The sequence below is a fragment of the Lemur catta genome, chromosome 7, assembly GCF_020740605.2.
Source record: "Lemur catta isolate mLemCat1 chromosome 7, mLemCat1.pri, whole genome shotgun sequence".
NCBI lineage: Eukaryota > Metazoa > Chordata > Mammalia > Primates > Lemuridae > Lemur > Lemur catta.
Genome location: NC_059134.1, coordinates 17,123,167 through 17,148,632, shown reverse-complemented (window position 1 = coordinate 17,148,632; position 25,466 = coordinate 17,123,167). Strand labels below are relative to the sequence as shown.

Below are 25,466 nucleotides of genomic sequence, written 5' to 3'. Positions count from 1 at the left end.
AGCAGGGAATAAACAGAATAGGCCTTGACCCCTGTGAACATGCTTTTGAAAACCCCCTTCACGATCCTCCCCATGCCATGTCACTGGCCATCTTCTTCGTTTCACTTTCAGTATGCATGTTATAGGTTTCAACTTGGGATGCCCTCCTCATGGCTTTGCTCTCTGCAGGCACTGTAGGTAAAGGAAAACAAATAAGTGAAATTCAGATTAGGTATTGGTTCTGTAACACATTCAGAAAGGATCAACAAGAAATAACTAGAAAATACAGGGATATCTGCCAGAAATTTTGGAGGGGGACAGAGAAGCCTTTAAAGAAATCAGAATCCAGGTGGAGTTGGATCTTAGATATCAAACTCTTTTAGTAACATAGAAGCCAAGAACACACAACAATGACAGCTTGGACCTAATACTTTCCCCTGGTTGTGCAGAGCAAGACAAGGCCAAGTCCAAACTTTCTAACACAGAATCATAGCACAGGCACTACTCCATGGGTTCCCCCACCTACCTTCTGTCCTGACTCACATGCTGCTTGTTCACAGCCAGGGCCTGTTTCCAGATCTAAGCCCAACGGGCAGGGTTTAAGTGATACAGCACACGTACCTCTGGTTTGCCTGTGAGAGACCTGCCTCAGGTGCTGGCTAGAAGTCTTTATACCACTTTATGATATAGAAGTAACAGGATGCCATTTGAAGCCATGGGGATGCACTTCTCCCACTTTTTCAACAACTCTGAGAACAATAAGATGAGGGTTTATCCAATGCAGGCATTTGAAGACACAATAATGCAGAAGAGGAAGAAGTGCCAGTGTGGGGTGGGGAGAGAAGGAGAGGATGGAGGAGGATGAAGAAAATTAAGAAGGAGAACCAGAAGGTCCATGGGAAGAGTCCCATCCCTCCATCTTGAGCACTACCTTGCCCACAAGACAGCACAGGTCCAGAGTCAGAAAACCAGTCCGAGAGTCTTCATTCTGCCTTCAGTCCTTAAATGTCCTTGGACAGGTTACATTAACTCTTTGAGTTTTAGTTCCCACGTTGTAAAATGGAGATAATAATACTTGTGTTCTCAAGCTCAAAAATATTTGTGAGAATAAAAATGTTTCCCAACCTACAAAGTGTGGTGTAAGTGTGAGCTACTTATCTGTCTCTACAACTGCTCAGGAAGAAAGACCAGTTGATGTAATACTTTCCTCAGCAATGATTTCAGCCCTTTATTCCTCAGGCTGTAGCTCAATGGGTCAGCATGGGGGTTCCCAGGTTATTCAGGATCTAAACAGCTGCATCCAGACAGGGGCTTGGGGTTGGTCTCTGGTATATGAGGACCACTATCAGGTGGAAAAGCAGGATGGCAGTGAGGTTGGCACTGCAGGTGGAGAAAGCAGTGTCGACCCTTGGCAGAGCAGATCTGCAAGATGGAAGAGACGATGTGACTATAGGAAGAAAGATACGAAAAAAAAAAAAAGAGCCGAGGGGCCTGAGGCCCATGTTGATGAACCCCACCATCTTCAGGGCTGACATGTCTGCAGAAGGCAGCTTCAGCATCACTGGAATATCAAGAAGTAATAGTCCACCTCATTGGGGCCACTCTAGGGCAATTGGAAGGTCAGAGTGGTGAGAAAGGTGGCCTGAAGGTAGCCCAAAAATGAGGTCCCCAAGGGAAGGATGGTGGTTCATGATGATGGTTTAGTGTAGATGGTGACATATGGCAACAAAGAAGTTGTAGGCTATCACTGAGTGCAAGAAACTGTCAGTATAGCCCAGGACATGGTGAAAGAAGAGCTGGGACCTGCAACCTGCATAGCAGATGGTGTGGCTGTTCCCTGAGAGGTAGAGTAGCATCTTGGGGGATCTCACAGAAAGGAAAACTATGTGAAAATAGACAGCTTGCACAGGAAGAGGTATATGGGAGTGTGATGCTGAGTGGCAACAAAGCCGGTAGGATGGGCAGGGCCCCACAAGGGTGAAAATGTAGAAAGACAAAACAAAACAAAAAGCAGCATCTCCAGACCGTCTATGTGCAGGATGCCCAGCAGGATAAACTGAGTCACCACCCAGAGCTTCCTCAGAGCTGTGAGAAAGTCCAACCTGGAAACCCTCGGGACTCAAGACACCAAAGTCTAAACACCAGAATAAAGTTATCAAGCTTTTTGCTGGTGAGTGCACTGGCTGGGTTTTCAACAAGAAACAACCTACTTTCTTTTGAAGAGGAAAAGTGAGATCGTTATAAAAATATCAGGTAATAAGAAGTTCCCGTTTCAGCATCATGGTCTGTTCAACTGACGAAAGGAATGTTTTATAAAGACAGATGTCTTCTATAGCAAGATTGAAAGTTTAGAGACATTCAAAGCCATCTCAGGTTAAAAAAGTTTTCATCATGGATGTATTCTGTTTGAGCATATTTATATTTTAAACAACCATGTCTTTATGTTAACAAACTCGCGCATTTTATGAAATGTTTTTTAAGTAGGTAAGAAAAATGCTACTAATCCTTGGAAGACTAGGATATCTTGAGCAACCATTTTCTTTTCCTCACATTTATTTTTCCTGAAGCCTTTGAAAACGACTCCATCTCTAGTGAAAAAAACAAATCAACAAATACAGCCAGTGAAAAAACCTGACATCATGCTACCCAGTGTTCTTTAATCACTATTTTCTCCACTCTGGGTGCATAGATTGGCTGGTTCCTGGAATGATTCTGTGAGGACACATGACTGTAAAATGCCACAGAAATGGCCACTGGCTTAGATTTAGAGAAAAGTCTCACATGATTTTCTTCATCACCAGACATGCTTTTCTTTTTAATGGTTTGATTAGTAGCATCTTTCTTGGCTACTTATTAAAATGTGGATGGTTTCTCTGTACAACTTCCTCTCTGTCCCCATCCCTTATTCCTCATTCATGACATCCTGGTCCTCTCAGGACACTAATCTCACAACTCTTCACATAAGACATGCTTCCTCTACAGAGGTTGTTTTCTCTGGTCCTCTGCGAGTACCTCTAAAACCACATGACAGGACCAATCCCATGGTTTAACAAGGAAAAACCTCTAAGTACTTAAGTAACAGATATTTTTTGGCATAAAGTTTTTGTAAAATCATTTCAATAAAGGGAATTATTATTTCTTCTTGCCGTAAGTATTAACAATGATTATCCTCATACTACCTCTCCCAGGTATCTTATACAAAGGGGTCATAATAATTATTATCTTTAGGTTATTATCGTCCCATTTCCTGTTCTTGTGCACATCAGTTTCTTATCATGGTTAAATGTCTGTGGTTCATTGTTTGTCCCCAACATCACAGACGACTGTAGGCCCAGAGTCTGTGCTGGCCGCAGAATCCACAGTGGAAGAGCTGGCTGAGGCTCCTCCCCAAGGCAAAGAATCAGAGGAGCCCTGGCCACCGTGCTCTATGGCCTCCTGTGGCTTCACACACAGCTGGAGTTTGTAGCTCAAAATTCAGCCTGGTGGAAAGCAGAGTCTGTCTGAGTCCTGGCAGGGAGAACTACAGCACTGGGCTGACTGCACAGCTCCCAGTCCCTCCGCTGCCCTTAAGGGAATGTCATTCTGTTCCTCTTGCAGTGAGTTTTCTTCTAGAACACCAGAAACATTCGGAGGGGGCTCCAAGTGACCTTCTACAGGACCTGTCTTCTTTTCCTCTGGTCTGGATGCCTTTGCTTTCTTTTTGAGGGATCAGTTTTCATGGTGGCCACACCATTTCTCAACCATGTGGTGGGATGAAGAGTTACAGAATGTGTTTGTGAATGCCACTCTTTGGTGTCCTTTTTGTATAAGCCGGGCAGCTGCTGGCCTGCCCTAATGAGGGACCAGGCATTCCAGAAACAAAGCTAGAATTGCTACTGTAAGAAGAGAGCCTTTTGAGTTTTCTTTGGTCTGAAAACTGTGAGCTACTGGAGAGGAGTTTCACTGGGTGTAAACACAGAGTGTTCAGAAATCTGAGAGAAAGCACTGTCCTGGATCTCACTGGTGCACCCGATGGGGAAGTACCTGGAGAGGATAAGCTGGGACGGCTACTCCATGGGCAAAGGATTAATCTTGGGTGTAAAATCTTCTCAGTGTTTTGGCTGGTGGCACTACTCTTGTCCACCTCAATCCCCATGACCAAACTCTGATTAAAAAGCTTTTGTCCATCTGTTTGCAAAGACTTACGTAGTTTGACATAATCCTCCTCTTCATGAAAGAGAACAGATTCCTGGAGACTTTTATGCTGCTTCTTTAAACAAATACCCCAGAGAAAGGACAGTTTGCCTCTGCAGTCACTTATGTTGCGCTCTGAGCTGTGCTGCTGTTTCCTTGAACTCTTAAAGGCATCTGTTGCCCGTGGTGGGGAGTTTCCAGTTGTATCCAAATCAAGCAGCTGTTCTTGCAATGATTCTGTGGGGACACAGAAATGGCCAATGGCTTGGACTTCTGGAAAATTTTCATACAATTTCCTTCCTTAAAAGACAAGCTTGTCTTCTTGATGTTCTGATTAGTGGAATTTTTTTTGCTTGTATCAGTGCTTATGAATAAAATCTGTTTTAAAACTCTGTCTTACCCCCCTGCATGGAGGGGTTAATTGTGCTTCAGACAGTCCTCATCTTTTTGACACAGAAGAGCATCACAGCTGGACTACACAGCTTTTTCTGATAAAACTCCCCGACATAGGAAATCTGTGAATGCAGACAGTAGATGCCGGGCTTTCAGCAGCACCAGTTTTGCCTCACATTTTTGCTGCCTCTGCTGCAGCTATGGACAGGTGGCGGGGTGTGCCAGACAGGGCCTCAGTGGGATCCCGCAGCAGGACACCTGTGCCCACTGCAACATTGATTGCCTTGGCTTCACAAGGCCGGACCATTTGAGCATCTTCTTATTCAGGATGGTCCACGAGGAAGTCATTGAGGGATAGAGGGTATTCCACCTTCCACCTCAGGTTGGTCAGGGTCACCGCTGAACATTAAAACAGTCTGTACTCCTTCTCCATTGGCCAAGTTTCTTTGCCACATCACTGCATGGGGGCATAAACGTCCTCATTCAGTTCATTATCCAAGCTGTCATATGAGGTGGAGTGCCTCAGTTGGAAGTGAGAAATAGCTGTGAAAAAAAATCAAACCATGATTAACACTTTTACTTAGTACAAATACAGCCCATACTGCCTTAGAAACAAACTGTGTTGCTTAGGTTATTTCTGTTTTCATGTGGAGTATTCAAATTCCTACTCTTAAGAAAGAAAGTATGTTTTACAATCTTGCCAAATTTGTTAGAACAGAATAAAAGAGGAAACACCTGTTGGGGTATACTAGATTTATCTCAGGTCCTGCTGAATGGGCTTTCCTTAAGTAAGATTTTCTCAAAACAAGGAACACGTCATAAGACCAAGAAATGGTGAAAAATATGAAAGAAATAATGCCAGCTGTACCTAGATTCTGAATAAGACTCTGTCTTCTGACATGGAATGCTGGTTGTTATACCTAATTAACTCTAAACTTGGGGAACCTATTTACTAACCCTATGAATTTCTCTTTTACAAAGTTCTTTAATATCCATGGTCTTATTTAATAGTTGCAGTAACCACAAAGACATTATTTTTATCCACATTTCATAAATGAAGATACTGATGTTCAGTGGCATAGAATAATTGGCCAAAGGTGACATAACTAGTAGCTGGTGGTACAGGAATTCATATTCTGGAAGGCTGTTTGTCTTTTAGTTCAGTGTTTCCCTAACCCCAAGTGATGCAAGTTGTTTTCAAAGGAGCTCATAGCACATTAGAATTTGGGGAAGTTTCTCAGGGACTAGTAAAAGGAAGGAGAGGAAGAAAAAAACCCAGGCCTGTCTCTACTATGTCTGACTTTTTATTCCAGTTTCAACCATAGCACATTCTACTATAAATATTCAGGATCCTCATAAAGTTTCATTTAAAAACAAGTTGAAACCATCATATTATAGCACGCTACCAACAATAACTTCTTGAAAGCTGTGACGTCATCATGCACATTTCTTAAGCCTACCAAAATATTATCATGTGCTGACCTATGGGCAGGTCTTCTAAGAAAGGATCAGCAGCCTGGGGACCTACTGACCCGGGTCAGAGACTCCTTCATGTCAGCTGCCAGAGGCTCCAGGAAAACCTCTGTCCCAGCATCTTCACAGACATATGTCTATTTTTCACAAAAAACAATCCAACTATTGACAATACCTGAGGCATTTCCTCTAGTACCACATGTCCCTGAAACCTCTCCATAAAGTGAAGTGATTTCCACTCCAAATACCCTGTAGCAATTTTGTGTCATAAATTGCAAAAGCAGGGTGACCTGTACAAAAATAGACAAAAATGAACTGTTAGTTCTCATATAACATGTTAATAAATCACGTTTCATATATAAATATATAATATCTCCTAACATGTCATTAACTTCTTGTACTATAGGACTGTGATTTTAAAGTAAGTACTATATTATTACAACTTCCACCTTTTTAGATGACGACACTGTGGGTCAGTGTCACTGAATTTGCCCAAGATTATGCATAGGAGAAGGGGGGGATGGCGCAGAGAATTGAACCTTGGCTTGCCTATCTCCAACATCTTTTTTGTTTGTTCATTTTACCTCATTTAAATTTTAGAATCTTATCAGCTGCTGTCTTCTCACTCCGTGGCTGAAGCCAGTCATAGTGTTTATCCCCCTTAATGTGAAAAGAGAAGTAAATCAATTGCTATTGCTTCTCTGCTTGACAAATCACTTTCCTATAGTCTACCAGCATAGAATAAAACACCCCATAGTTAGTAAATTCAAATTTATAAGGAGATGTAGTTAAGTTATTTAAAAAATTATCTTTCAGAATTGATACCTCAAACATCATTTTCAATATGGTGATTCAGTCCCCCAGGGCACACAATGAAACACTTCATTACCTTTTTGTAAATTCTTTTTCTAGCTCTGGGCTGCAGGATGTTTGAGGCCAAAGAACACTTGGAGCGATACATACCGCTAAATTAAATGCATCTATCTGATTGGATGAGGAATGTTGCTCAATGTTGTGTAATAATCCAAGTAATCCAAATAGATATTCTAGAAGAACAACATTGGCTCGTGGAAGCTGATCTAATAGCTACAGCCACCCAAAGGTCTACCTCAACATGGGCATTTTCTTCTGATGCCAAGACACAGTTCTTAGACTTGGCTTCTTGTTCCCCAACCTTCTTGAAAGCTTCTGTCCTCCATATTAGAATCTTATATTTAATTGGATCTGCCTTGTTTTGATACTGAAGCATAAAAGACTGTACATAAGGGATTTCATCCCATTTCCTGGCAAAGTGACAAAACAAATCTAACTGGAGATTAGGATTGTAGCTCAATGAGCCATTCAGGGGCCATATTTTCCCAGACCCATGAGAGTACTGGGACCAGGCAGTATTGTACAAATACACCATTTTTTCTTTATAGGTTCATAATCATATTCAGACCAGTTTGTAAAAGACGGTTGGATCAAATTGTTTTTGACAAAGTTGGGACTTGTTCACATGACCAAACTTTAGTTGCCCCATAGGCAATGTCATGAAAACTATGGACTAACATTTTGGGTAAAGCAGCTTTCATGGCACTTTGAGTTTTTTTTTTAAAAGGCCTCTTAACCTTTTTTTTTCCTTCCGTTTCAAATGAGGAACTGACTGCTCCCAACTGGCCTTGCACTTGTGACAATATAGTCCACTGAGCTCCATCTCAACGCCTGTAACTTAGACATCATGGCTTCAGCAGGGAAAAGACAGACAGTTTAAGAAACTTTGCATTTTAATTCCACAGTGCTAGACCATTTGAGCTCTGAAATCTTCTTGATGTAATTTGCCCATCAATTCAAACATGTGCACAAGAACAGAACATAATATGTGGAGACCAGCTGGAGTCCTAGAAAACCTGGCATCTCTTTAAACTTTCTCACAGACAGTACATTTATATGTCACATACTAATATAGATAAACACTCAATTACAAAGTAAAATTTAAAAGGTTTCAAACAGAAACCCGGGAAAAACACATCAGACAAAACAAAAGCCAAAACAAATACAGTACTTTCAAACAGAGATTTATAGACGGAGACTGGAGAGACATTTTCAAGAATCTTATCTCAAACCGTTACCACAAAGAACCTGTTCTAGGTCCAAATGGCATGAAAGCCCCAAAGGCAGGGACAGAGGATTCCCAGGCCACAACTTTTACATTTGAGGATGGAATTCTTATTTGCCATAGCACACACGCAAACACACACACCGATGGACTGCAGTTCCAACAAAGAAGCCTAAGGAGTGCCCGATACAGTCACAGGTCCTACCCTGCTGAGTGGTTGAGGCCTGCAGTCCAAACAGGAACTCCGCAGGAACCTCCCAACTGGAGAGAGGAGTTTTAGGTCCTACTCTCCCAAATGGCTGAGGCTCCCCACCCAAAGAAGAATTCCAGAGAACCTCCCCAGAGGGAGAGATGAGTTTCTCTGATGTGCAGTATCTTGAGAGAGCTCTCACCAGTCCAGATGCAAATGCCAAAATCCAAAAGTCAAAGGTCCATTCTTCCCTGACAATCAGAGATGCATTTGGGGCTGACAACAGGGAAATCAGTGGGAGAAACCCAACCAAAACCAACCTCTGCAGAACCTCAGCCAGGCAGCTGCTACGGAGGCTTTAAAGTCTCTCCCCACTCCTTGGCGACCAATCCATGAGGAACGGATCCTGAAGGAGTCCCCAAGTGGGTAACAAACCCACAAGGGGGGGTTCGATGTTGCCTGCCACAAAGTAAGCCAGTTAGTGGGATAGCAAGGATTATTAAGGAGGAAAGAATTTATGTCAGTGAACATGTCAAGTGGGAGGGTGTTATGAACTGCCTGAGATAAACCTCCCCAACATGTTTTTTCTAGAGGTGAACTGAATAATGCAGCCAGGGTGTGACCATCAGTGCATGTTTGGGGTAGAGTGTAGGGCATGCAAGTGCAGTGAGAAATCATGCGAGTACCTTTGTCTCATGATCAAAAAATGGCAGATAAGCCCTCCCCAGGTTGGGGATTTTAGTATCCTAATAAGCTAGGGGTTTATATCTGTGATTCTTTCAGCCTTGTGCACGGGCTCAGTGGGTCTTTGGGCATGGTCTATGGTGGAGTATTACTTATCTTTTCTTCTGCAGACAAACAGGTGGTGTGAGGCTTTCTAGAAGGTGCCACCATTCCTGGTAAAGAAAGTCAAAAGAGAATATGTCAGTGCAACAGAAAGGTACAAAGTTCTGGTCAGCAAATCTGACTGTTCTCTGCCTATTTTCTGCCTATTTTGAGACTGTAGCTGTTAAGCTACCAGGGCTGAGATAAATCTTACTGTCAAGGTTACTAACAGCTGCCAGCCCCAGCCATAATGTGAACACTGCAAACTCATTTGAAATATGAGGAAACTAAAAGTATTACTGAGAAAAACATTTTCTACCTTATGGATCCAGTTACACTATTATTTCCCCTCTTACCCCCTACATGAACTAACAAAAAATTTAACAGTGATTGTAACAATGCTATTCTCTCAGCTTGGATAATTATTTTTGTAAAGGTATAGCCAATATTCTTAACCAAAAAAGAAAAATTGCCAATTGAATGATTGAAAAATATTATTTCTGACTGGTTACTTATTCACTTAAATCCATTTGATTTAGAATAAATTTTCAGGGCCCCTGGAGAGCAGGGAATGAACAAAATAGCCCTTGACCCTTGTGGACCGGCCTTTGAAAACCCCCTTCACAATCCTCTCAATCCCATGTCACTGGCCATTACCTTAGTTTTAGTTTCACATGCATATCACAGGTTCCCACATTGGATGCCCTCATCATAGCGTCGTTCTCTGGAGGCACTGTAGGGAAAGCAAAACTTATAAATGAAATCCAGAATAGGCATCAGTTTTGTCACACATTCAGAAAGGAGCTAAAATAAATAATAACTAGACAATATAGGGGTGCCTAGCAGAAATTGTGGAGGGGAACAGAGAAGACTTAAAAGAAATCAGAATCCACGTAGGGTTGGGTTTTGGATATCAAACTCTTTTAGTAAACAGAGAGGCCAAGAACACACAAAAATGACAGCTTGGACCGAGTACTTTTCCCTGGTTGTGTGAAGCAAGACAAAGCCAAGTCCAGCTTTTCTAACACAGAATCACAGCACAGTCACTACTCAGTGTGTTCCCCCACCTAAATTCTCTTCAGATTCACATGCTGCCTGTTTACAGCCAGGGCCTATTTCCAGGTCTAAGCCCAATGAGCAGGGTTGAGAAGTGACACAGCACAAGTACCTCTGCTTTGCCTGTAAGAGACCTGCCTCAGGAACTGCCCAGATGTTCTTCTCTTTACAGCACTTTATGGTATAGCAGTAACAGAATTCCATTTGAAGCCATGGAGATGCACTTCTTCCACTTTTTCAACAACTCTGAGAACAATAAGATGAGGGTTAATCCAATGAAGGCATTTGAAGACACAATAATTGAGCCAAGAGGAAGAAGTGCCAGTGTGGAGTGGGGAGAAGAGGAGAGGATGGAGGAGGATGAAGAAAATAAAGAAGGAGAACGAGAAGGTCCGTGGGAAGAGTCCCATCCCTCCATCTTTAGCAATACCTTGTCCTCAAGAGAGTGCTGGTCCAGAGTCAGAAAACCAGCCCGAGAGTCTTCATTCTGCCATTTACTTTTTATGTGTCCTTGGACAAGTTACGTTAACACTTTGTGTCTTAGTCTTCATGCCATAAAATGGAGATAATAATAACACCTGTGTTGCCAAGCTCAAAATATTTGTGAAAATGAAAATGAGGCGTGGCTTTAAGAGCCTCATCCACTTGAGCAACTTCCTATTCAGGATGCTCCAAGAGGAAGTCGTTGAGTGATAAAAGGTATGCCAGCTGGGCTGGGTCAAGATCATCGATGTCCATTAACATGGACTGTACGCTTGTCTTCCAGTGCCCAAGGTCCTTCGCCACATCGGGGAATGGAGCATAAACATCCTCATTTAGCTCACATTCCAGGCTCTCTACTGAGGAGGAGTCACTCAGTTCAATGGGAGAAATATCTGTGACAAAAATCAAACCATGATTAACACTTTTACTGAGCACAAATACAGCCCATACTGCCTTAGAAACAAATTAAGGTGCTTAGTTTAATTCTCTTTTCATGTAGAGTATTCAAATTCCTTTCTTGAATACTCTCTGAAGAAAGAAAGGATCTTTTACCATCTTTCCAAATGTTCATACAGACTGAGAGAAGAAACACCTGTTCAGGTATACTAAATTTATCTCATGTCCTCATGAATGGGCTTCCCTTAAGTACGATTTTGTCAAAGCAATGAACATGTCATAAGGCCAAGAAATGGTGAAAAATATGAAGGAAGTAATGCCAAATATGCCTAGATTCTGAAAAAGACTCTGCCTTCTAACATGGATTGCTGGTTGTTATACATAATTAACCTAGTCTTGGGGAAACCATTCACTAACCTTATCAATTTCTCCTGTACAAAGTTCTTCAATACTCATTACTTTATTTAATATTTATAGTAACCACAAAGAAATTTTTATCCACATTTCATAAATGAAGATATTTTCAGAGGCACAGAATAATTGGCCCAAGAAAACACAACTAGGAACTGGTGGTATAGCAATTCGTATTCTAGAAGGTTTGTTTGTCATTGAATTTAGCATCTCTCTACCCCAAATGATGTGAGTTGTTTTCAAACCATCTCATAGCACATTAGAATTCTGAAAAATACCTCAGGGACCAGTAGAAGGAGGGAAAGCAAGGGGGAAAAAAAAAACCAGGCCTGCCTCTACTACCTCTGGATTTTTTATTCCAGTTTCAACCATAGCATATCCTACCATATATATTGGGATCCTCATAACGTTTTATTTAAAAAAAAGGTTCAAACCATCATACCATTGCATGCTGTCACCAATAACTTCATTATATACATTTCTTAGCCCTACCGCAATATGCTCATGCCCTGACCCATTAGCAGGCCTTTTAGGAGAGGATCGGAAGCCCTGGGCTCTACTGACCCAGGACAGAGGCTCCCTTCACCTCAGCTGCCAGGGGCTCCAGGAAAACCATTGCCCCAGCATCTTCACAAACATATGTCTATTTTTTACAGAAAACAATCCAATTATTGGCAATACCTGAGGCATTTTTTCTAGTGCATTGCGTCCCTGAAGATTCTCCGTACAGGGATGTGACTTCTTCTCCAAATACTGTTTGACATTTCTGAAGCATGAATTGAAAGAGCAGCGTAACCTATGCAAAGATAGACAAAATGAGGTGCTAGTTCTCAGATAACATGTCTATAAATCCCATTTCATATCTGGATGTATATCATATCTTCAAACACACCATTGTCTGCCAGGCACTATAGGAGTGAAGTTTTGAAGTAACTACTGTGTTATTACCACTTCCACATTCTTAGATGAGGACACTGTGGGTCAGTGTCACTGAATTTGCCCAAGATTATGCATCTGGCAAGTGGTGGGGCTGAGAATTGCACCTTGGCTTGCCTAACTCCAGTGTCCTTTTTGTTGGTTTTGCCTCATTTAAAGTTTACAATCATACCAGCTGCTTTCTTATCACTCTGCGGTTTAAGTTAGTCATACTGTTTATACTCTTTAAAGTGAAAGGAGAAGTAAATCAATTGTTTTCACATTTCTTCTTGACAAATCACTTTTCTATAGTCTACCAGGAAAGAATAAAACACCCCATAGTTAGTAAACTCTAATTTAGAAGTGTATTTAAGCTAGTTAAGAAATTGTCTATCAGAATTAATACGTCAAATTCCATTTTCAAAAAGGTGATGCAGTCCCCCAGGGCAGACAAGAAAACATTCCTTACCTTTCTTGCCAATTCATTTTCTGGTTCTCGGCCGCAGGATTTAGCAGGCCAAAGAACTGTGGGAGCGACACATGCTGCCAGGTTCGATGAGTCCATCTGATTTAATGCAGAATTTTTCTCAATATTGTATAGTAAGGCGAATAGGTAGTTTAAAAGCACGACATTTGCTCTTGGAAGCTTCTTTAAGAGCCTAAAGACAGAAAAATGCACTCTTTACACAACACATTTTTTTTTAAACTTGTAAAGACAGGCAACTCTAACTTTGCGTAAAGAAGAGGGCAAATCAAGACCCTAACTCAGATACACAAGCTTCACTTAACATGTACCAGGCAAAGTGAGGATGCCTGAAGAGGAGAATATAAGGACTTGGGATTTATTTTTTTGTATATTTCTACACTGTCTTCACAACCCGATGAAAATGTGAAAGAATGCAGGAAAAGTACCATTAAAAAATAAAAACCTTTCTGAAATGTTTCCCTGAAACTGGTAGAATGTGTTTAAACTTAGGCAAATCCTGTAACAATTCAGAATAATCTCAACCAAAACCCACAAAAACCTTTCTGATAAAATAAAACAGCAATTAAATTGTAAAGTTCTCCTTTATTTCCACAAAGCAACTCAGGAATGTTGTCTCTTGGTGAGAACTCAAACCTCAGCCATAAATCCTTCCAGGTCCTTTCTGAGAGTTTATGCTCTGCTCCACCATCTTCTCAGGTGGATTTTGTCCCAAATCTTGCCTCATTGGTATCACTTTCACATATAAGTCAAACTTACAGTAGTATGTTTTCTACTGTTCTCATTTGGTAATTGATAGGGGATTTTTAAATGATTATTCACCAAAAATTACTATTACTACTATCCAGAAAACATGTATAAGCTGATGTGCATGATTGTTGCTGTTTTCTATAAGAATCTGCACCCTGGTGTTAACAAGGTAGTGTGACTTCTTTTGCAAAAATAGCAGAAAAGCCTTTCTTCACTGGAATAGACTGACCATGAGTACAGTTTTTGTAAGGGAAAGTTATGAAGGACTTTGAAATAGACCAAAAGATTGCTGGGTGTATTCAATGGAAAATAAGACATCTAGAAAATGCTTCTGGCTTATGATGGGGTCCCTAAGTGTTTTCACAAGGGCTATTTTATAATTTTGCAAGTTGTAGATAACTGCTAGCAGTGTACATAACACTTGGCTAAAGACTTGAACATTCTGGCTGGTGGAGAGACAACTGATTTATCTGCACCCTTGCCCTGGTAGAAAAGGCCAGTTTTGTATCTTTTTGTAAATTCATTTTCAGTGTTTCTGGCTCAACTTGGTTGAACACAAAAGTTGTGGTCATTTGAAATCTACAAAGATAGCTGTAGCATCCTCTTGGTTCCCTTACTAACAGTTTAAAGAAAATCTTTCACATGTGTTTATTTTACATTTCCATGACAGTCATAATATTACCTTTTGACAAAAAAAACAGCCTTTTGCAACTTAGAGGATGGATAGATAGATAATGTTTTGGACAATGAACAAATAAATATAAACTTTGATGCTATCTGAATAGCTTCCACCAAACTATAATGAAAGTGGAGGTAGTATTATGTCACCTCGTTTAGTTTCTGGTATATTCCACAGGTATAGTATGTTACACATATCAGTGATGTTTATCTTTATTTATTTTTTTTTTTTGAGACAGAGTCTCACTTTGTTGCCCGGGCTAGAGTGAGTGCCGTGGCATCAGCCTCGCTCACAGCAACCTCAGACTCCTGGGCTTAAGCGATCCTCCTGCCTCAGCCTCCCGAGTAGCTGGGACTACAGGCATGAGCCACCATGCCCGGCTAATTTTTTTGTATATATATTTTTAGTTGGCCAGATAATTTCTTTCTATTTTAGTAGAGACGGGGTCTCACTCTTGCTCAGGCTGGTCTCGAACTCCTGACCTCAAGCGATCCACCCGCCTCGGCCTCCCAGAGCTAGGATTACAGGCATGAGCCACCGCACCCGGCCTAGTGATGTTTATCAATAGCAGTATGTAGGTAATTCACATTTAAAAGTTGCTCAAGAAAATAACTACTAAACAAGCATATGCAAATAAATGATTTTTGGATTCTTGAGTTCTTAGGGAAATCAAAGCATTTCTTTTTGTTAATGGCATTTCTTTCCTAGTGTATTATAATGCAAGAAATACCCAGGCATGGGGGTGATGAGTTCTCTAAGCATTGTCCCTGTGCATGAGTAAAAACAGTGCATACTCTGTAATCAGACCGACTTTGCAACTCCCCTTTTCCTTGACACTTCTCAAGGAGTTAAGTGATTCTCTGCTGTGCTCCCACAGGACTCTCTAGATATTTTATAGCACTGATTCTACTGCATTATTATGGTAATTCTTGGTTTGTCTATCCTTACTCTATCATACTGAATAGCTCCAGTAGAGGAAATGGGTCATTTTCTCTGTATGATTTCAGTTCCTGAAGGAATTATATGAGGAGTTATCTGGTTACTTAAACATTTAACAAAATGAAGATCATAAAGTGTAGACTGGGCCTACAGTATTAGCTAGTCAACTACTGATTTACACCTCCTATTAATTCAGATATACAGAAGGTGTACAATGTTCAAGTATTCCATGTTAATGGGAAGAGGAAGAAAACAATAACTATGATGAGCTAGCATAAATCCATTTTTAAACTAGTCCGTATGAATATGACTTTGATTTTTAATGGACAAACTTTTAGTTTTTGAAGTTTTTAGAAAGGTTTTTTGAGACATAACAAAATAGAATAATTACCTTTGAATTTTATTTATTTTATCTTTATCTTTTCTGTTATCCATGACACTGACCCACTCATCATAAAGATCAGACGACAAAATGCTTCCAGGAATTTCTTTTAGAAAATCCTTACATAGATGAAAAAATATATATTTTAAATCATTATTCTCATGCCAAGTATGTATTAAAAAAAACAAGAAGGAAATATGTTGTGGAAAAGTTCAGTTAAGCCCTCCCTTCCATGAACTTCACAGAGCTCTGTGCCAATTCACCACAGAATGAAGACAGAGAAACACAGGCTTTGATTTTTTTTCTAACAAAAGCCATTGGGGTAACCAAAGTCTGGATTATGGTGGGAAAGATAAAGGACAACCCACTTGGGTGGAACCTCCTGTTTGCACACACTTTAAGAAACTAGTATAACATGACCGGGTCTGGCAGTAAACCATTCTAAGTCCTCTTTTCCCCTTCCCTTAAGTGGCTAGCTCAAGGAAATGCACCCAGGTATCTGTGAGGCTCATCGTCTCATAATCATTCATTCAGTCCTTGTATAAGTGCTTATTCAGAGGTACCAAGCACTTCTTGAGGTTCTAGGGAGACAGAAGTGAATTAAAATTAGAAATTTATATTCCAATGCTATTGGTACACAACTGCATCAAGAGCTACTTAAAATTTTTCCCAGTATTCCATATAGAAGGGCTGTCATATATTTGGGGAGATAAAGTATTCTGGGTACAAGCTGAGATCTGGGGGCTTGGGGCAGCACCACCATGTCTGACATACAGTAAGTAACGTGTCCCCAGTACATTATCCTTTCTCGGAAACACTATTCTGCTGAGACTACTGGTGAGGCTGGGTGTGCTGAAACCAAACAATGTCAGAAACCAGTATATGACCCAGGGCATTGGCTATTTTGCTTTTGTTTATAAAAACTTAAGAGTAAACTAAATTTGTTCCTAGTCCTAGAAGGTTAATTCTAGGCCACCTCTCGCTGTAGCTTTTGGCATGGCATTAGCACCACCAAGCTTTTACTCTGCTCTCCCACTAAGCAAACATTAGGCAAAGGAAACTCAATTTCAATTTCCTGCTCATAACATATAGAAAGGTGACAGTCTACAACTGTATAATTTTAAGTTTTGCTGGACACCGAAACAATGACTTTATCTATGTTCTTTATAGATGGCAACACACAACTTGTTACTTACATATCATGTTCATTTCACTAATATGAAAACTGTGATAACTTATTGTTATATTTAGCTAATTACATAGGCATCTTTCCCACTTGCTTATGAGTGCCTCCAGGGTACGGACAGTCCTTCACCATTTTTGTACACACATCAATAGCAAGCAAGGTTGCATCCATAGCAGAGGTCATCATTAAACTGCAGCTAGTGCCATATGGCCAAACATTAATGTGGGACAAGAGAAGGCCAATCAACTACAAGTGAGTTTAGGCAATTTTAAGAACTTCTTTCTCATCATGTCACTCTCTTACCATACTTTGTTTCTTTTTAGAGTAGCTTAGGAGGAGGAAGATGGATTGATTCAAAGTCTTTCTCTGTTCTGTCACATCTTCTTGTAGCAATGTACCTGGATAGCTGTGAATCAGGTGCATAATCACAAAAGTTACCTGTCCTAGGGCAAAGCTATTGAGGTTTCATAATTCCAAACTAAGTTTAGCTATTGCACCCACTTTAAAAGTCAGATTGAAAAGAGGCAAAAATCTGTTATTTGAAAATAGGATAGTGATAATAGCTCCTTTAAAATCTGAGTGGAAAACATACTTCTGATCTATCTTGAAGAAAAGCATCATTAATCCTAAGACTACACTGCAAAGATAACTTAGTAACAACTCAGTGAACTTTCCACAGCTAGAATAACAGGTTATGAAATACAACCACCGACACAGACGAATAGGCCATGAGAGGTGTGGTTCTGGATTATCGTCACCAACTCACGGCACTTCACTGAAAGTCTCTTCCCCTCCAAAACAGAACCTAGGCCATCAGCAGAACTCCCAAATCCACTGGAGTTGAGATTCCACAGAATTAAATATGAACTTTTCCTGAAAGGTCAGAGGCATCAAAGTTATGGTGTCTCAAGCAATTTTTGCCCAATTACACTGTGAAGAGCAAAACTTATATGTAAGCAAAACCAACATAAGTGAGAAATTCAAGGAAATCTTAAGTACCATTTCAAAACATACATGACAATAAGAAATAAACAACAACAAAAAAGAAAACAAACAGAAGCTCACAACGTTTGGTAAAAAAAATATGTTCTTTCCTGTAACCACTGGAAGAAATGGGAGTAAAACACAGTTATATGACAAAACTTCAATTACTTGCAACCATTAACCAGACTCTTCAATCATCAGACCATTTTTCATCTTCTGTTTTCAGACAAATAATATTTCTGTAATTTGAAACAGAATGTAGCTCTTCTAAAACGATGCTTCTTTGTGGTAGCCTCAAAAATTTAGCATAAAATTTTAAGAAGTGTAGTGCTATGAAGTCTAGCAGAGTAGGAAAATGTTTTCTGAGACAGGCTTTACCGTCTTAAATTAAGAGATGGAAGAAAAACTAATTACATGAATAAAAAATCCATTATATATATATATATATATATACACATATATATATATATATATCTCCTGGCTTATATAATTTAGTACTATAGCATGTATATATTTATTGTTTTCCAGGATTGCAGAATAAATAGAAACCCTGTGCAAAACAGATTAGATGACCCTAGCTCAAACTCTCCCACTTCGTTGAGTGATACAGAATTGCAAAATTCTATAGCAGGGTTTGTTGAAGGGCAGACATGGACCATGTACCAAGAAACACGTGATTGTACATAAAGTCATGAAGTAAGCTTCTATAAGCTGCTGGCCACTCAGCTGGAGTAGAGGAATGCAAGATTCACTGTCACCATGTTTTTATTCATTCGGCTTTTATGCTTCATGCCCTGAGATGAAGACTAGGTCCTGTCTCTGCACCTGGCTCTGGTCTATTCCAGTCATTTGGGAGATGAGAGCCTAAGGCCATTCTGCAGAAGAGATTTCCAGGGTCAAAACCTCTGCTTAAGGCTGGTTTTGACTCTAGCTTTTCCAAAACTGTAGGGCATTTCCAAGAATGTGGGGTAGAAAACATTTTAGAACTCTATAACCTTGTAAGTGTAGGTGGGGTTTAAGTAACCATGGGTGAAGCATAAGAACTATGAAGAAAGCTAAATGTATTCAAGGTAAAAGAAAACCTAGATGTCGAATTCATTCCTCCTCAACTTTTAAAGTAAAATGAGTTGGGGGTCAAGGGAAGGAATATCTGTGGCATGATGGTTATGTAAACTGAGGAATTTTCAGCAGTCTCAGCAAATTTTTGTTTTAGTTGTAAGGCAAATGTGTTTTATTATCGTAAACTTCTGTAATTATTTTCAAAAGTTTAATAAATGTTTGTTTCTGAAAACTTTGCCTTCATTAAGAAGGTAGTGAAACAGTGAGGAAATCATCCTAAGCAGGAGGTTTGTTTTGGTAAAAATCTCTGAGAGTGTGTGTGTTTTGATTATTTTAAATTTTAATTAAATTTTATCTTTCACATGGAGTTTCAGAAGTGAAGATGAGATTAGCATGTGAGGAAAACTATTTAAAAAGTATATCTGATATGTCATGTAAGTGGTGGTGGCTTTTACAGTCCAATTTTGATTTGCGAAATGTTTTTTAAGACTATTTCAATTCTAAATCTATTATAGGTCATTGTAGACAGAAATAATGCTCACAATTAAAAAAAATTATCTTGCTTGACAGCTACATATGCTGTGGATAAAGGAAGAACTTTTCCTACCATTAGGACGGATGCCAGGACAAAGGCGTTTTCCCAGTACAGTTTTATTTGTACTCCAGATTCAAGTTTGTCTTTGAGGTCTCGGCAGCGTTCCCTGTCTGCCGGCACAAAGAAGATGCCTTCCTTCACAGGGCCTTTCTCGTTTAGAAACAAAAGAATATCCTATGGGAAAGCAAAGGGAAAAAACCAAAATGGCACTTCACACATATAAACAAGGGATCATGTACTTGCCCTGTCTGGCTGCCAGAGGCTAGGATGTGGTAATGAAGAAGCACTGAAGGATTGGAGCTGGATGGATGGCTAGAAAGATTAAAGCCAATTTTTATGGAGAGCAGAATGGTGGTTCCCAAGGTGTAGAGGTGTTGGTGGGGTTGGGGAGATTTTGGTGAAAGGATACCAAATTGCGTTAGACAGGAGAATTAAGTTCAGGTGATCTACTGTATACGAAGGGAACTACAGTTCACAACAATGCACTGTATTTCGAAAAGCTGCTAACAGAATATTTTAAGTGTTGTCTAATTTTGCTTTTTTTCTATTTTTACATCCTCTGCTTGCAGTATAAGAGGAGGATGGGTTTTGGAGACAATGCAATCCATGGGATTTGAAACCTAGTTATGCTATGTATTTACTTTGTAACCTTGAATAAAGTTTTGAGGCTTTAAAAAACTTGTCAAGAAGTGATGATATGATATTAACTACCCCTGAAATTTGTTGTGAAGGATAATCACTAGTGGCTCACCTGGTGCCTGGCACTTTCAGGTGCACAACATAGCATGAATTGCCATACATGTACCATAGTGCTTAGAGGATACTGAATAGATTCTGCTTAGAAGTGATGAATATGTCAACTGTAGAGAATGCAAACTCAGTGGATTTGATCTGACCCATTGTATATGCAAAAGAAGAATAAATGCCAGAGACTATGTCTTTATGCTTAACACTTTAACTACAAATAAGATAAATCTTAAAACTTAAATATAAGATTCATTAGTCTCTGATACTAAAGTGATAGACAAAGACTTTCAAAACAATGCAGTGTTCAAGAAAGGATTTCTGAGGGATAATGAAGATTCTCTGTCTACAGAGAAAACCCTAATTTATCAGAGCAGGCTTATGTGGCTCTTCCTTGTAATCAGTAGACTAGATTACCTCTTTTTACTAGTCTTGCTTCTGATTCTACAATACTATGTTAGGCTTTTATAGTTTGAAGTAACCAGGGGTGTCTATAGTTTTTCTGTTTGGGGACAGATTTATCTCGTAGAGCTCTCGCTTCCCACACCCCCTTTCCCATTAATTTAGAGGACAAAATAAGCCTTACCATGATGGGTTTCGGCAGATTGTCGTTTTTGCAGATGTGTTTCAGGGAGACCCCAAAAAGTCTGGTCTCAAGTGGATGTTCTACTTGAGCACCTTCTTCATTGCAGTGCTCCAAGTCATGGTTATTTTTGTTTAAATTATTAGGTTTCTTGAGGATATCAACAGCGATCTTTAAAATAGAGGCCATGTTTCTCTTTCCCTGGCCAGCTGTCTTTCTCGTTTTGACACAGGGGGCATCGACAACCTCCTGTGTGTCATTCTCACAGTTTCTTTCCAAGGCAAGTCCAAGGAATTGTACTGCCATGGCAGGGGATGTTGGCAGTGACACAAGTGAGTTGTCCTGGTCAGTGCTAGATCTCCAGCAACACACTGAATTGAAGATACATCTTTTCTTTGTAGATGTCTTGCCATGTGACTCTAACAAAGGAGTAGAATGATTAGCAAAATTAGTTTAATTCATCTCACCTTATTTCTACAATTTCCATTTTACAATATGTTCCTTATGATGCCTCAAAGAGAAAAAATATTTATAGATGTCTTTTGTTATTGAGAATTCAGACTACATTTCATGATAATATTTCATAAATGAAAGAAGCTCAATGAAGGACAAGGTTGTTCTATCCATTTTTGGGACATCATTGGTCTGTTTAATTGAGTTTTGGTAGTAAATTTTTAAAGGTAAAAGAAAGGCTTCCTTTTTGACTATAACAACTTCAAGCAAAAAAGTGTTGCACACCAACACACATATTTTCCCATTTTAAAGTTGAGAATACGCATACAAAAGAGTTAGAATTTGATCATAATTAAACAGTGAGAAAAATAGAGAAGAGAGGATGGAAGGGCAGGATGAAGGGGAAGGGGAAGTAGGAGGAAGAGAAGGAGAATATGAATGGGAGGAGGATGAACAGAAAGAGGCAGAAGAAGAGGAAGGAGGATAGGATTTATCTCTATTAAATGTTCCCTAGAAATAAATAATATTTTATTACCTGATGTCCCACTGTACTATTAATTGCAGAGACAGGAAGCTGATATCATACAATTTTTTCTTTCCCTTCCTAATGCAAACACTTGCATGTTTCTTTTGAGTTCCTGACTTTAAAAAGCATGTTTAAGGTAGCATGCATGGACACAAACATGAGTGAGACCTGCCCTTGCAAATGAAGTTCATAATTTAACAGAAATGAGACTTCTCATAGTGGGGATAAAAACAAGCATAGTAAGGAATAAAATGTCATAAGGGAGGAAAAAAGTACTTAAGGCATTCAGAGGAAAGTAAATCACATCTATGGAAGCTCTGACATTTGATTTGTATTTGGACTGAATAAGATTTCAACAGATAGAGCATAGTGTCTTGCATATAGTAAGCACTCAATAAATCACTATTGAACTACAATTGAAAAAGTGAAGGGATTTTAGTAGAAAAAGACAGCACGAACAAAATAGGCAGAAGTAAGAAATGTCAACAGGAAGATATACTATTATGATATCATAGTGTAAGAATGGTTTTGGTATCATCTGTGTCTAATTTTAACATGAAAGCTAAGAGATTTGAGAGTTAAGAGCACATGTATTGATACATAAAAAGGTCTTTAAGGTTTCAATTCTAAAAGTGGATGACCCTGCCTCTTCCCTCCAACACGCACACAGGTAACAACTGTGCACTCTGGAGAAACAAACCAAAATAAACCTACCAGAAGGCAGTGAAGAGTAATCAAAACAAGGTACAAGTGGAGGTATAAGTCTGACACCTGCAGGAAGGGAATGGCATAGCGCTGGGTGAGTTTTACATTCTTAGAGCATTTAGCCTGAAGGCAGGTGCCATGGTAATGGTGGGTGACTGAAATTCAGAGAGAAACCTGTACTTTTGCTGGCTTGAACTAGAGAACCAAGATAGAGGCACCCACAGCAGCTGGAAAGTGAGAGGGGATCCGAGAAGGGAGGAAACCTGATAGTGGAAACTGCAAACAGTGTGTACATTCTTTGACCCCTGAAGCTTGCATTTGTGGGGCAGATTCAAAAGAGCTTGCATTTCAGGTTAATGCAACTAGGATTTGAGGAGCCATAATGACCAGGTAGTGCCCACTCATGGTTGGACCCCATTTTCTCCAGTGAGAGTGCATGGGACTTAGTCATTAAACTCTGGCTGTGTTGCATTGTTCTTTGTGACAACAAACAAAGCTACCCAGAGATGACGTTTAGCTCCCAACATTCCCTGATAATGAAACATTGCAGGAGAGGAGCTTTTCAAGGAGGACGTGGTCAATGGTGTCAAAGGCTAATTTCAAAGAAGGCTTCCATATTGTTTGGCTATAACATATCTTAGTATTTTATATCCTCAGAATAACCTACTTAAACCAAATATTAAAAAGGCCAAGTTGTGGGAGGAGAAGCAAGTAAGCGACATTTTATCAAATGGTGGTAAAACCATCACCTGCACTTCACCTCCTGGGATATAGTAAGTACGTCATCACGTCCACGCACGCTAGACACACTCAGGTGTGTAAAGGTTTTTGGCTCTGGGGACAGTAGTCTGGGTGGACTCCTGGTTCAGATACTTACTTGGGCAAGTTACTTACCCACTTTCCCATCTTTAAAATAAAAAAAAAAATTGCTTCTTTCTCAGAGGCCGACTGAGAGAATTATGTAGAAAAATGTGTGAAAACTACTAGTTTGCCCAGGGCATACGTCACAGGGATCTTTATTAAAGCTGCCAAGATCCCAATCTCCTCCTCACAAAAAGGGCTCCTCTCTGCATCCACTCTCCACTGGGTGTCACACCCTTCAGGAGGTCTGTGGACATGAAGGAATAGCAATAGTCTGCTTACCTAAGGCACTTTCTTCCTGTCCTGACATTCCCAACCTCTGCCATTGTAAAAAACAGAAAACTAAACCCTTTCTTAAATCCAACAAGGGGTTCCTATATGTCTAGCAATGTCAATCTGTGCAAATGTTTTTCATATGTACATTAATATGTGTGTTAAGTATTTGTACTCAGTCTTGTTTACTCACATTTAACCTAATTTTATTATTTCTACAACTATCATATTTATTTGATTTATTTAGCTTTAATTCACCTCTTCAAAGAAATGCTCTATCAACAAATTCTATATCAGCTACAATACAAGTGTTGACAGAGGAGAAAGTAGAATCGAGTCTTACTTTATCGTAAATACTTTCAGTGGTGGCCATGTCTTTTGTTATGCACAGCATTCAATCTGAGAGTTCATGTCTACTCTGGGACTGAGAAAAGAGCTCATAAGTGTTTACTTTCTTGCATAGCTTGTAATGCATAGCTCTTAATGTCTAATGTCAAAAGCTGATGAAAAACATGCTATTATTATAAAAAAAATGAGCGATGTAAATGTAAAGCTAACTAAATTCATGTAAATCTGGATTTCCTGAATAACTCTGGTACAATTCAGACTAGTATTTTCTTCATGCTCAAATAAGGGAAGTGAATATTAAAGAGTACAATTCTTAAGTCTTTGTGCTTATATAGTAATAATCAGAAGAACAAAATGCTTTAATTAGAAATTCTATTCTGGCTACATATCTCCTCAAATAAAGAATACCTCCCCTATAGTCAGAGTAGGAAACACATAGGGGAGAACACTGGAATGACAGGGAAAACAGGTAGAAGAAAAAGACGGTTTAATATCTGAATTCTCTGTCCTATTCCATTGCTCTATTTCTCCACCTTTGTGCCAATATGATGCTGTTTTATTTAGTACAGTCTTGTAGCATACTTGAAGTCTAGGAATTTGATGCCTCCAAATTTGTTCTGATGGTGTAAGATTGCTTTGGCTATTCTGGCTCTTTCCTTGTTCCAGAAAAACCATAGAATTATTTTTTCTCAATCTGTGAAATATGATTTTCACATTTAGATGGGAATTACATTGAATCTCTACATCACTTTGGGCAGTATGGAAATTTCAACAATGTTGATTCTATCAATCCATGAGCATGATATATGTTTCCATTTGTCTGTGTCATCTGTGATTTCTTTCCTCAGTGTTTCACTAATCTCTTTGTGGACATCTTCCACCTCCTTATGCAGGTATATTCCTGGGTATTTTATTTTTTGTGTAGCTATTGTGAATGTTACTGAGTCTTTGATTTGAGTCTCAGCTTGAATGTTATTGGTGTATAGGGATGCTACTGATTTGTGTACATTTATTTTGTAACATACAACTTTGCTGAATTTGTTTATTCCAGAAGTCTCTTGGTGAAGTTCTTTGGATTTTGTAGATAAAAGATTATATTGTCAGCAAAAAGCAATAGTTTGACTTCCTCTTTCCCCATTTGGATACACTTTCTTTCTTTCTCTTGCCTGATTGCTCCAGCTAGGTCCCTCCACATACAAGCAATTGCTCTTTGACAAAGCAGACAACACTATCTACAGGGGAAAAGATTTCCTATTCAGTAAACGGTGCTGGGAAAATTGGATAGCCACATGCAGAACAATGAAACAGGATCCATATCTCTCACCACTCAAAAAACTAATTCAAGATGGATAAAAGCCTTAAATGTGAGGCTGGAAATCATAACAATTGTAGAAGAAAATATAGGAAAACCTGTTCTGGATATCAGCCTAGGCAAAGAATTTATGACTAAGACCCAAATGACAATTCCAGCAACAATAAAAATAAATAAAGGGGACTTGGCTAAATCAAAAGGCTTCTGCAAA

General features: G+C 39.5%; 1 protein-coding gene and 1 long non-coding RNA gene across 2 annotated transcripts in view; both read right to left on the bottom strand.

Moving 5' to 3' along the window:
* LOC123641215 lies at positions 1-1,025 on the bottom strand. Its single transcript, XR_006736247.1, has 3 exons — positions 911-1,025; positions 601-726; positions 1-171 (listed from the first exon to the last, which is right to left on the bottom strand). It is a non-coding gene; the product is annotated as an uncharacterized LOC123641215 (long non-coding RNA).
* A 1,323-nt stretch (positions 1,026-2,348) lies between these two features.
* The window catches only part of LOC123641214 (rho GTPase-activating protein 20-like), a 55,784-nt gene continuing 32,666 nt past the window's right edge, over positions 2,349-25,466 (bottom strand). The window contains exons 9-20 of the mRNA XM_045555757.1: positions 20,781-21,196; positions 19,463-19,624; positions 15,636-15,745; positions 12,862-13,051; positions 12,159-12,273; positions 10,618-11,062; positions 10,300-10,433; positions 9,789-9,864; positions 8,627-9,202; positions 6,603-6,678; positions 6,194-6,308; positions 2,349-5,088 (exon numbers count right to left, since the gene is read on the bottom strand). Coding sequence (XP_045411713.1) covers positions 10,845-11,062; positions 12,159-12,273; positions 12,862-13,051; positions 15,636-15,745; positions 19,463-19,624; positions 20,781-21,196 — 1,211 coding nt within the window. The 3' untranslated portion in view covers positions 2,349-5,088; positions 6,194-6,308; positions 6,603-6,678; ... (2 more) ...; positions 10,300-10,433; positions 10,618-10,844. The remainder of the gene's footprint in view (positions 5,089-6,193; positions 6,309-6,602; positions 6,679-8,626; positions 9,203-9,788; positions 9,865-10,299; positions 10,434-10,617; positions 11,063-12,158; positions 12,274-12,861; positions 13,052-15,635; positions 15,746-19,462; positions 19,625-20,780; positions 21,197-25,466) is intronic.